The sequence below is a fragment of the Pristis pectinata genome, chromosome 17 (assembly GCF_009764475.1).
Source record: "Pristis pectinata isolate sPriPec2 chromosome 17, sPriPec2.1.pri, whole genome shotgun sequence".
NCBI classification, from domain to species: domain Eukaryota; kingdom Metazoa; phylum Chordata; class Chondrichthyes; order Rhinopristiformes; family Pristidae; genus Pristis; species Pristis pectinata.
This window is the reverse complement of record NC_067421.1, coordinates 4656984-4670150: the sequence shown is the minus strand read 5'-3', so window position 1 is coordinate 4670150 and position 13167 is coordinate 4656984. Positions and strand designations below refer to the sequence as shown.

The 13167-nt window shown below is 43.5% G+C and overlaps 1 protein-coding gene across 3 annotated transcripts in view; it reads right to left on the bottom strand.

The window, feature by feature from the left end:
- Nucleotides 1-13167, bottom strand: part of si:dkey-91m11.5 (PH_BCR_vertebrate and RhoGAP_Bcr domain-containing protein) — a 362049-nt gene that overhangs the window by 263491 nt on the left and 85391 nt on the right. For 2 of the 3 annotated variants that reach the window (XM_052032051.1, XM_052032049.1), the window contains exon 2: nt 6676-6860. In XM_052032051.1, the coding sequence (XP_051888011.1) occupies nt 6676-6860 (185 nt within the window). The remainder of the gene's footprint in view (nt 1-6675; nt 6861-13167) is intronic. The other variant, XM_052032050.1, reaches the window with a different exon arrangement.

Sequence of the window (13167 nt, the reverse complement as noted above, 5' to 3'; positions counted from 1 at the left end):
CCTTGGAGTACAGGTACATGGTTCAGTGAAAGTGGAGTCACAGGTAGACAGGGTGGTGAAGAAGGCTTTTCGCACACTGGCCTTTATAAGTTAGGGCATTCAGTAAAAAAAATTGGAAGGTCACGGTGCGGTTGTATAGGACACTGGTGAGGCTGCACTTGGAGTATTGTGTTTAGTTTTGGTCGCCATGCTACAGGAAAGATGGTATTAAACTGGGAAGAGTACAGAAAAGATTTACAAGGATGTTGCCAGGATCTGAGGGACTGAGTTATAGGGAGAGGGTGGACAGGCTTGGCCCTTATTCCTTGAAGTGTAGGAGGCTGAGAGGAGATCGTATAGAAGTGTATAAAATCATGAGGGCCATAACTGGGTGAACTCTTTTTCCCAAGGTTGGGAAATCAAGAATTATTGGGCAGAGGTTTAAGGTGAGAGGGAAAAGATTTAATAGGAACAAGGGGCAACTTTTTCACACAAAGGGTGGTAGCTATGTGGAATGAGCTGCCAGAGGAACTGGTTGAGGCAGGTACGATAATAACTTTTAAAAGACAGTTGGACAGGTACATGGATTGGAAAGGTTCAGAAGGTTTGGGCCAAACTCTGGCAAATGAGACTAGCTTGGATAGGGCATCTTGGTCAGCAATGAATATAAGGGTCAGGAAGCCATGTTGCAGGCACAAAAGAAAACTCTGGTTAGGCCGCATCTGGAGTATTGCATTCAGTTTTGGTAACCTCATTATAGGAAGGATGTGGAGGCTTTAGAGAGGCTGCAGAAGAGGTTTGCCAGGATGCTACCTGGATTAGAGGGCATGTGCTATAAGGAGAGGTTGAACAAACTTGCCTTGTTTTCTCTGGAGTGGCGGAGGCTGAAGGGAGACCTGTTGAAGTTTATAAGATTATGAGAGACATGGATAGAGTAGACAACTGGTATCTTTTTCCCAGGGTTAAAATGTCTAATTCTAGAGGACAGGCATTTAAGGTGAAAGGGGGTAAGTTCTAAGGAGATGTGCAGGGCAAGTTTTTTTTACACAGAGAGTGGTGGGTGGCTGGAATGCCCTGCCAGGGGTGCAGAAATCTGAAACTCAATGTCTGATCACATTTAAAAGTTTTCTGGATCAGCAGCTGAAATTCTGTAACCTACAGGGCTACGAACTGCAAGCTGGGAATTGGGATCAACTTAAATTACTCTTTTGTATCTGTCATGTGCATGGAGAGCTAAATGTGGCCTAAACTCTTATGGTACTACCGAGACACAAGAGACTTGCAGCTGCTGGAATCTGGAGCAACACACAAAGCACTGGAGGAACTCAGTGGGTCAGGCAGCATCTATGGGGAAACATGGGGTGACCTTCATCTAGACGAAAGAAAGAGGGAGATAGGTGATGGGGGGCATTGATCAGGACGAGAAAGAAAAGAAAAAGGGGGAAAAGGAACAAAGGGGAGTGGTTACCAGAAGTTTGAGAATTCGATGTTCATGCCACCAGGTTGAAGACTGCCCAGGTGGAATATGAGGTGCTGGCCCCCATCACCCTATGTCTTTCTGCTCCCCTCCCCCACCCTCTCCATCTGTCCATCACCTACACACTCCTCCCACCAGTTCCCCTCTCCACCTCCCTCCCTTTATTCCATGCTCCACCTTCCTCTCCTATCAGATTCCATCATCTTCAGCCCTCTGTCACTTCCACCTATCACCTTCCAGCTTCTGACATCATTCCCACTAACCCCACCCCCCATTTACCTATTACCACCTCAGCTGGATCCACCTCCAGCCCTTTTCTCCACCTTTTTATACTGACTATCTGCCCTTTTTCTCTCCAGTCCAGATGAAGGGACTCGACCCAAAAGGTCAACTGTCAATTTCCCTCCATTGAGGCTGCCTGACCCACTGAGTTCATCTAGCGCTTTGTGTGTTGCTCTCATGGTACAATGATTCTATTATTCAAATATAAATCAGAAAAATCCAGGTCATTTAGAACCACTGTGATCCAGTGTTCAAGCTATTATGAACATATTAGTCCTCCTTCAATGTTATGTAAAATAATCAAACATGAATTTGAAAATTATCTGACAATAGATAGATGCACAGAGTATAGGACAGATATGTTCCAGTAAGTAGGAAGGACAAGGATGGCAAGGTAAGAAATCCCTGGATTATGAGATAGGTGGTGAATTTAATCAAGAAGAAAGAGGAAGTGTATGCAAGGTTTAGGAAGCTAAAAATCAAACAGGGCCCTTGAGGATTGTAAAGAAGCTGGAAAAGACTCAATTAGGAGAGCCAGGAGGGGCCATGAAATGTTGGTATTGGTATTGGTTCATTATTGCTACTTGTACCGAGGTACAATGAGAAACTTGTCTTGCATACTGTTCGTACAGAGCAATTCATTACACAGTGCATTGAGGTAGTACAGGGTAAAAACAATAACACAATACGGAGTAAAGTGTCACAGCTACAGAGGAAGTGTAGTGCAGGTTGACAATAAGGTGCAAGGTCATAACAAGGTAGATTGTGAGGTCAAGAGTCCATCTCATCGATTAAGGGAACTGTTCAATACTCTTATAACAGTGGGATAGAAGCCGTCCTTGAGCCTGGTGTTATGTGTCCTCAGGCTCCTGTATCTTTTGCCTGATGGGAGAGGGGAGAAGAGAGAATGACCTGGGTGGGTGGGGTCTTTGATTATGCTGGCTGCTTCACCAAGGCAATGAGAGGTATACATAAGAGTCCATGGAGGGGAGGCTGGTTTCTATGATGTGCTGGGCTGTGACCAGAACTCTCTATAGTTTCTTGCATGCCCGGGCAGAACAGTTGCTATACCAAGCCGTGATGCATCCAGATAGGACGCTTTCTATGGTGCATCGATAAAAGTTGGTGAGTGTCAAAGGGGACATACCAAATTTCTTTAGCCTCCTGAGGAAGTAGAGGCGCTGGTGAGCTTTCTCGGCTGTGGCATCCATGTGGTTGGACCGCACGGCCAAGAAAGTCCTTGGCAAGTAGGATTAAAAAGAATCTCAAGGCATTCTACACCTATATTAAGAGCAAGAGGATAACTAGGGAGAGGAAAGGACCGCTCAAGGATAAAGGAGGGAACATGTGCTTCCAAGCAGAGGATGTGGGTGAGGTTCTAAATGAGTACATTACGTTGGTATTTACTGAGGAGAAGGAGTGAAAGATAGTGCGATCAGTGTGGAGTGTGGTAATATGCTAGGGCATTTTGATGAAGGAAGAGGTAGTGTTGGGTCTCTTGAAGAACATTAAGGTGAGTAAATCCCCAGGGCCTGATGGAATGTACCTTAGGTTATTGAAAGAGGCAAGGGATGGGATTGCTGGGGCCTTGACCAAGATCCTTGTTTCCTCTCTAGCCACAGGTGAGGTCTCAGAGGACTGGCTAGTAGCTAATGTTGTTCTGCTGTTTAAGAAGGAAAAGAGGGATAATCCTGGAAACTATAGACTAGTGAGTCTAATGTCAGTGGTAGGGAAGCTATTGGAGAGGATTCTTAGGGATAGAATTTATGAGCATTTGGAGAGTCATGGCTCATTTAGGGACAGTCAGAATGGCTTTGTGCAGGGTAAGTCATGTCTTACTAACTTGACTGTGTTCTTTGAGGAGGTGACAAGAATGATTGATGAGGGTAGAGCTGTGGATGTTGTCTACATGGATTTTGACAAGGTCCTTCATAGTAGGCTCTTCCAGAAGATTGAGATTCATGGGATCCACGGTGATTTAGCCATTTGGATTCAAAATTAGTTTGCCTATAGAAGACAGGGTAGTGGTTGATGGGATTTATTCTGGCTGGAGCTCCATGACTTGTGGTGTTCCGCAGGGATCCACACTGGGACCTTTGCAGTTTGTGATATACTGTATATACATAAATGGCTTGGATGAAAACGTGGTTGAGTGGGTTAGTAAGTTCGCAGATGAAACAAACATTGGTGGTATTGTAGATAGTGTAGAAAGTTGCCAAAGGATACAGATCAGTTGCAGATATGGGTGGAGAAAAGGCAGATGGAGTTTAGTCCAGCCAAGTGTGAGGTGTTGCACTTTGGGAGATCAAATATAAAGGGGCAGTACACAGTTAAGAGCAGAACCCTTAAAAGTGTTGCTGTACAGAGGGATCTTGGGGTCCAAGTTCATAGTTCGCTGAACATGGCTGCACAAGTTGATAGGGTAGTAAAGAAGGCTGACCACATGCTTGCCTTTATTAATCGAGGCATTGAGTTCAAGAGTCAGCTTTCTAAAACTCTGGTTAGGCCACATCTGGACTATTGCATTAAATTCTGATCGTCCCATTACAGGAAGGATGTGGAGGTTTGGAGAGGTTCACCAGGATGTTGCCTGGATTAGACGGCATGTGCTCTGAGGAGAGGTTGGACAAACTTCGGCTGATTCCTCTGGAGTGGCAGAGGCTGAGAGGAGACCTGATAGAAGTAAATAATACTATGAGAGGCATAGCTAGAGTAGACAGCCAGTATCTTTTTCCCAGGGTCGAAATGTCTAATAATAGAGGGCATGCATTTAAAGTGAGAGGGGGCAAATTCAAAGGAGACGTGCAGGGCAACTTTTTACGCAGAGAGTGGTGGGTGCCTGGTAGGCACTGCCAGGGGTGGTAGTGGAGGCAAATACGATAAGAGACATTTAAGAGACTCTAAGGCACGTGAATATACAGAGCATGGAGTGATATGGACTTGTGTGGGCAGAAGGGACTAGTTTAGTAGGCTTTTAATTACGAGTTTAATTCGTTCAGCATGACATTCTGGGCTGAAGGGCCTGTTCCTGTGCTGTTCTAATAATAAGAACCTGGTATCAGATTCTGTATCGTTAACCACAATGACGAGTTGAAGCCTTGCCAAAACGATTCTGTAAAATATTAATAAACACTCCTGAACTGTCAATGACAAAGCTATTCATTTCCTCAAATATATGGGATATTAGATAAATCTCTGAGGAAAGATAAGAAAATGGTTGAAGAGTAGAAAACAAAAGTGAAATTATTACGCATTTTTTGTCAGAGTAGGCTGGCTCAGAAATTCGTTTCGGGAGTGATGATTTGGGATTCAGAAATCAGTTAAAAATTGTAAGGAGTTGTGTATAGGAAGGATGTCAAGTAGCAGAAGAATGAATTGAACAAAACCATTAGAGATTAAATTTAACATTTATTCAAGTTAAGCATTGCATGTGGGAAAAGTGACGTAAGTTCTGCAAGAATTGTGTTGAAATAGCCAAAGACGTGGAGTTTCAGCAGACTAATAGCTCAACATTTGCAGCTAATGCCAATAGGATGTTTAACTTTTAGGGCTATATGGTTCATAAATATCAAAACTACGATTGATGGTCAAGCTGTACCGTCCTCTGGCACCTAAAATGCAAATCAGTGAGGCCAAGAAGTAACATACAAGCTAAGAAGAACTACCATGCTGATCCTGACAGATTTCTTGAAAGAATCTACCTGAGAAATAATATGGAAAAGGTAAATACAAAAAATGACTGATTTAAATCAATGACATGCAACAAGCAGACATACAGTCAATCTGGTAAAGGTAAATTTTACATTTGCCATCACAGAAATTTTCACAAAAAGAATGATCAACACATGAATGGAATCCTGTCAAGTGAAAACTCAAGAATATTTTATATTGAATACTACATTGTTAGGGATATAGATTATGCTTTATTTGGATAAATGGGCTGAATGACTTTCTTTTTTGTAACCGTCTTGTCATCACTCACATTTGAATTTATTTGCCCCACTTGGCTTTACTGCACATGGAACTAGACCAAGATTTTTCTGAGAGGAGCAAAGGGATGAAATAGAAAAAAACAAGTTTCCATTGTTCTCCATTATTTTGTGTGGACTAGCTACAACTTGATACCACTGTTGCTTTATGTCACACAGAATTCACTGATGATCAAAACACACCTTTTTATGGGGCACTGCTTTACACCGGAATGAATTCTGATCTCATTGGTTCAATGGATATTGATATAACTGAATTCACTGCAAACAACTCAATGCTTTCTCCCAACAAATCGCTACTACAGTTTTTTAGTACTTTGAAAGATTTCTTTTTCATAAATCTACTTTGTCTTCGACCTGAAACATTAACCGTTTCCCTTTCCACAGATGCAACCTGACTGGCTGAGTATTTCCAACATCTGCAGATTTAGCTCAGATTTGCAGTATCTGCAGATTTTTTTCCACAGCTGAATCAACTTTAAGCCTGCAACCATAATGCATATATTGTAACAATATTAACATCCTTTTGACAAAATAAAAACATCTTGAAAGCCACCCGATCTCTCTTTGAATGGGTTAGGAAAAGCATGAAAACTTTGTTTGTGCAGCTGAATGAATAGACAAAATGAAGCCAACCCATCCTTGTTTGCATTTTACAAATCCAAAAAAAATTAATTTCATCACACAGATTTCTTAAGAATGAAATTTTGCTCTAAATGTTGCAGCTTTGTTTTATCCTGATAACAACACTATGTAGTACCAAAGGAAATTTAACTGATGATTTAAAAGCCTTTTACACAGCAGTGTACCGAGTAAACTGCTGTATTCCATCAACTCATTTTAACTGCATAATATCTCAAAGGACACTTGGGAGAAGCCTCTTCACATCCTTTCATTCTTATCTGTGTAACATGGCAGGATTTATTGATTCACAATAAATCAACTCACTGATTTACTTGACTCCAAGGATCCGGATGACACCGTGTCCCTGCTGCCTCGACTTTTCGAACTGAGCTGGGGTGATGAGGAAGGCGAGTCATCTATGTAGGGCATGGTATCTCGGCTCCTGGTTTGATCTTCAACCGGATCTGCATCATATGAATAAGATGGTGGTACATTGTTGTAGATTGTTTCTAGATAATTAGAAAAATACCAAACAGCCAAATGTCAATGCAATGAGAGATAAGTTAATTAATTCACAGTACACATTGGACTCTTATGAAACACAATACAAACATTGTGGACAGATATTTCCTCACGCAAGCATGCTAGTACAATTTTGCTGTACTTCTAGGTCATGAAAGCTAATATCAGAGGGTTTCAGAAATGTTTTGAACCCAGGTGAAGTCTGTCTATTCTCCTTTTTCAACATATTGTCACACAAAGCAGCGACTTCAGGTTGACTAACACCCTAATTTTAAAATTCCACTTCTGTGGTCTTGCACCTCTACAGCCTTAATCTCCCTGCAATCCTACAATATATTTTCTCCTCTCTAATTCTGACTTCTCAATCATGCCCAAATTTAATCTATCTACCAACAGTCACTCTCTATCCTTTAGCTGGCAAGGCCCTAAATCTCTCTGCCTTACTACCTGATATTTTCTCTTTAAGATGGGGAACTCTGGGGTCATCTCCTATCTAGGTTCTGGCAGGGTGTTGGGGGATGACAGATGGTGGGGATGGAAGAGTCACTGACAAACAAGAACAAACGCCCCTGCAAAGCCTGAAGTCTCTGCTTTCTTCCCACTGTCTTCATCTGGTGGCAAATCCGAAGCAGCTTCCCTTTCAAGCATTCCATTCCAACTAAAACTACAGTTCTGATGACACATATCGGGACTCTGCCTAGCTATGCAAAGGAAGGTCCTGCTCACATCGGGTAAAGGATGTGTTTGCCACCACCTCAGCAGAATAGATTAAAATCTATAGCAGTCAGTTCTTGGTGACTATCCAGTAAGTTGCTAATCTAGCCATTTTTAACTGCCTACTCACTCAATTTCCATTGAATCAGTGTTATAGAGTACTACAGCACAGAAACAGGCCCTTCATTCAGCCCATCTAGTCCATGCCGACCTGATCTTCTGCCTAGTTCTATCTACCTGCATCCGGACCATATCCCTCCAAACCCCTCCCATCCACGTACCTATCCTAACCTCTCTTAAATGTTACATTTGAACCTGCATCTACCACTTCCGTTGGGAGCTCGTTCCACACTCGCACCACCCTCTGAGTGAGGAAGTTTCCCCTCAGATTCCCCTTAAATATTTCACCTTTCACGCTAAACCTATATCCTCTAGTTCTAGTCTCACTCAACCTAAGGGGAAAAAGCCTGCATGCATTTACCTTATCTATACCCCTCATAATTTTGTATACCTCTCCCCTCATTCTCCTGCACTCCAGGGAATAAAGTCCCAACCTATTCAACCTATCCCTATAACTCAGGTCCTCAAGTCCCGGCAACATCCTTGTAAATTTTCTCTGCACTCTTTTAAGCTTATTGATATCTTTCCTGTAGGTAGGTGACCAGAACGGCACACAATACTCCAAATTCGGCCTCACCAACATCTTGTACAACTTCAACATAACATCCCAACCCCTGTACTCAATGCCTTTATTTATGAAGGCCAAAGTGCCTAAAGCTCTCTTTATGATCCTATCTACCTGTGATGCCACTTTTAAAGAACTATGGATCTGTATTTCCAGGTCCCTTTGTTCTACCGCACACCTCAGAGCCTTACCATTCACTGCGTAAGTCCTACCCTGGTTTGTCCTCCCAAGGTGCAACACCTCTGGAATTAAAATCATCCTCCAGTTGTTGAATATAATACAGTAATGTGGGAAGGTGGTTTACCACTCATTGTAATGGTCATTTAAAAAAATCCTCAGTAACTTGGCAACATTTCTTCCATCTGACTAGAGTCACAGCTCTATTATGGAGAGGGTCAGAAATTAGTTCCCTAAAATAACTAACCAATGAGTAGGAACATCTTGACCTTACTCCCCTTCTCTAGAAGAGGTTACCTCTCATTATTCTCTCATTCAAATTAATTCTGTTCTTATCTAACAGCCGCAATGATCATTGGGTAACAACTGGGGCATGAATCTTGTCTGTTCCCTAGTCCAAACGGCAATCATCATATTATTATCATTTAAGGTCATTTAATTCATCAGAGTACAGGAACCTAAACCATGTGACTTATTTCCAGATGATGCATTTACAAAAGCAAGTAGTTGTTGCATTTCACACCATCCCTTGGATGCAACTTATTAGATTTATCACTCACATGGAGCAGCTTTGTACATACTTATGCTGTGTTCAGTCTCTAAAGTTAGTGCTGCATTCGTTCTATGTTCGGACTGAAGCCACCACCTACACCCCTGATTCCAAGACTTGGCCCCACCACTGGTATCCAGGCTCCACTTAGCCATGTGAACTGATGCTATTTTCTCACAAGTCTGCCTTCAAATCTGGATCCACATCAGGTTATTTTGCTTCCTTTCATGTTCTTCTCCATAAAGCTCTTTAAGTCAACATTTCTTTCTTGAAACAGTTAAGCAATTTGTCTAATTTATTTCATTCACTCTTCATTCCACATGCATTCTCAGGAGCCTCAACACTCGTCTCTGAATGAGACTCGGTGCCCCTCATGAACATTCTCTATCCATTCCTCCCGAACTATCACTTTCTCCTGAGTCCAAGACATAACCAAGTACAGCTGTACGTAATGAATACTGTAACATCCAGGACAGAGATATGAAGAAGCCTTCATTGGCTTGGCTGCAGCCACAAATGGAGCATTACATGGATGGCATTGGCCAAGCAAACCGATCACTGATGGGGAGTATATATATGAATTGTTAATATTATCACCATAGAATGCATAAAGGTTTTGTTACCTTACAGTTTCACCTGTTCTATTTTATTCAATAATTTGTCATTATGAAATCCAGGCTGTCAGCTTTAGCGATCACAAGATGGAACTTGATCACAAAAGATGATCACAGGAACTGACTCGCTGTATGTACCAGAAACATAGAAAAACCTACAGCACAATTCAGGCCCTTTGGCCCACAAAGCTGTGCCGAACATGTCCCTAACCTAGAAATTACTAGGCTTACCCATAGCCCTCCATTTTACTCAGCTCCATGTACCTATCCAACAGTCCCTATCGTATCCACCTCCACCACCGTTACCGGCAGCCCATTCCACACATTCACCACTCTCTGAGTAAAAAACTTACCCCAGACATCTCCTCTGTACGTACTCCCCAGCACCTTAAACCTATGTCCTCTTGTGGCCACCATTTCAGCCCTGGGGAAAAGCCTCTGACTATCCACCCAATCAATACCTCTCATCATCTTATATACTTCTATCAGGTCCCCCCTTCATCCTTTGTCGCTCCAAGGGAAAAGGCTGAGTTCCCTCAACCTGCTTTCATAAAGCATGCTCTGCATTCCAGGCAGCATCCTTGTAAATCTCCTCTGCACCCTTTCTATGGCTTCCACATCCTTCCTGTAGTGAGGCGACCAGAACTGAGCACAGTACCCCAAGTGGGGTCTGACCAGGGTCCTATATAGCTGCAACAATACCTCTCGGCTCCTAAATTCAATTCCACGACTGATGAAGGACAAAACACCATATGCCTTCTTAACCACAGAGTCAACCTGCGCAGCCGCTTTGAGCATCGTATGGACTCGGACCCCAAGATCCCTCTGATCCTCCACACTGCCAAGAGTCCTACCATTAATACTATATTCTGCCATCATATTTGACCTACCAAAATGAACCACTTCACACTTATCTGGGTTGAACTGCATCTGCCACTTCTCAGCCCAACTTTGCATCCTATCTATGTGCCGCTGTAACCTCTGACAGCCCCCCATACTATCCACAACACATCCAACATTTGTGTCATCTGCAAGCTTACTAACCTGTCCCTCCACTTCCTCATCCAGGTCATTTATAAAAATCACAAAGAGTAAGGGTCCCAGAACAGATCCCTGGTTTTCAGTGTTTTAAGAGGGATAGGGAGGGGGGTAGAAGAGGAGAAGGGGTGGCAATACTGGTCAGGGACACTGTTACAGCTGCAGAAAGGGTAGATAATGTAGAAGGATCCTCTCTAGAGTCAATATAGGTGGAAGTTAGGAACAAGAAAGGGGCAGTTACCCTCCTGGGAGTATTCTATAGGCACCCCGGAGGCAGTAGGGATACTGAGGAGCAGATTGGGAGGCAGTTTTTGGAAAGATGTGAAAATAACAGTGTTATTATAATGGGAGAATTCAACTATCCAAATATTGATTGGCACCTACTTAGTGCCAAGGCTTTAGATGGGGCGCAGTTTGTTAGGTGTGTCAAGGATGGATTCCTGACACATAATGTTGACAGGCCGACTAGCGGGAATGCCATATTAGATCTAGTTTTAGGTGATGAACCGGGACAGGTGACAGATCTATTGGTGGGTGAGTATTTGGGGGACAGTGACCATTGCTCCATAACCTTTAAAATTGTCATGGACAGGGACAGGAGCAAAACGGATGGGAAGATATTTAATTGGGGAAAGGCAAATTATGAGGCTATAAGGCGATAACTTGGGAGTGTAAATTGGGGTGACATTTTTGAAGGGAAATGTACTATGGAGATGTGGTCGATGTTCAGGGATCTTTTGCAGGATGTTAGGGATAAATTTGTCCCAGTGAGGCAGAGAAGGAATGGTAGGGTGAAGGAACCGTGGGTGACGAGAGAGATGGAACAACTAGTTAGGAAGAAGAAGGCAGCATACATAAGGTGTAAGCAGCAAGGATCAGAACAGGGCTCGTGAGGAATACAGAGTAGCAAGGAAGGAACTTAAGAAAGGGCTGAGGAAAGTGAGAAGAGGACATGAAAAGGTTTTGGCGAGTAGGGTTAAGGAGAATCCCAAGGCTTTTTTCTTGTATGTGAAGAGCAAAAGGATGGCTAGGATAAAGGTAGGTCCGATTAAAGACAAAGGAGGGAGGATGTGCCTGGAAGTTGTGGAAGTGGGTGAGATTCTCAATGAATACTTCTCTTCAGTATTCACCAAGGAGAGGGGCCTTGATGATGCTGAGGACAGTGTTGGTGAGGGTAATGTTCTAGAGTACGTACAGTACGAGGATGTGTTGGAGCTGTTAGAAAATATTAGGACAGATAAGTCCCTAGGACCTGACGGAATATTCCCCAGGCTGCTTCATGAGGCGAGGGAGGGGATTGCTGAACCGTTGGCTAGGATCTTTGAGTCCTTGTTGTCCATGGGGATGGTACCGGAGGATTGGAGGGTGGCGAATGTTGTCCCCTTATTCAAGAAAGGCAGTAGGGATAGTCCAGGTAACTACAGACCAGTGAGCCTTACGTCTGTGGTGGGTAAGCTGTTAGAAAGGATTCTAAGAGATAGGATCTATGAGCATTTAGAGAATCATGGACTGATTAGGGACAGCCAGCATGGCTTTGTGAAGGGAAGATCTTGCCTCACAAGCCTGATAGGGCTCTTTGAGGAGGTGACCAGGAAGATTGATGAGGGTAGTGCAGTGGATGTGGTCTACATGGATTTTAGTAATGCGTTTGACAAGGTTCCACATGGTAGGCCTCTTCAGAAGGTCAGAGGCCAAGGGATCCAGGGAGGCTTGGCCGTGTGGATTCAGAATTGGCTTGCCTGTAGAAAGCAGAGGGTTGTGGTGGAGGGAGTGCATTCGGATTGGAGGGCTGTGACTAGTGGTGTCCCACAAGGATCGGTTCTGGGACCTCTACTTTTTGTGATATTTATTAACGACTTAGATGAGGGGGTGGAAGGCTGGGTTAACAAGTTTGCAGATGACACAAAGATTGGTGGTGTTGTGGATAGTGTGGAGGGCTGGCGAAGCTTGCAGAGGGATATTGATAGGATGCAGAGCTGGGCTGACAAGTGGCATATGGAGTTCAATCCAGAGAAGTGTGAGGTCGTACACTTTGGAAGGACAAACTCCAAGGTAGAGTAGAAGGTAAATGGCAGGATTCTTGGCAGTGTGGAGGAGCAGAGGGATCTGGGGGTTCATATCCACAGATCACTGAAAGTTGCCTCACAGATGGATAGGGTAGTTAAGAAAGCTTATGGGGTTAGCGTTCATAAGTTGGGGGATCGAGTTTAAGAGCCGCAAAGTGATGATGCAGCTTTACAAAACTCTGGTTAGGCCACGCTTAGAGTACTGTGTCCAGTTCTGGTCGCCTCATTATAGGAAGGATGTGGAGGCATTGGAAAGGGTGCAGAGATGATTTACCAGGATGCTGTCTGGATTAGAGAGTATGGATTATGAGGAGAGACTAAAGGAGCTAGGGCTGTTCTCATTGGAGAGAAGGAGGATGAGGGGAGACATGATAGAGGTATACAAGATATTGAGAGGAATAGATAGAGTGGACAGCCAGCACCTCTTTCCCAGGGCACTAATGCTCTGGG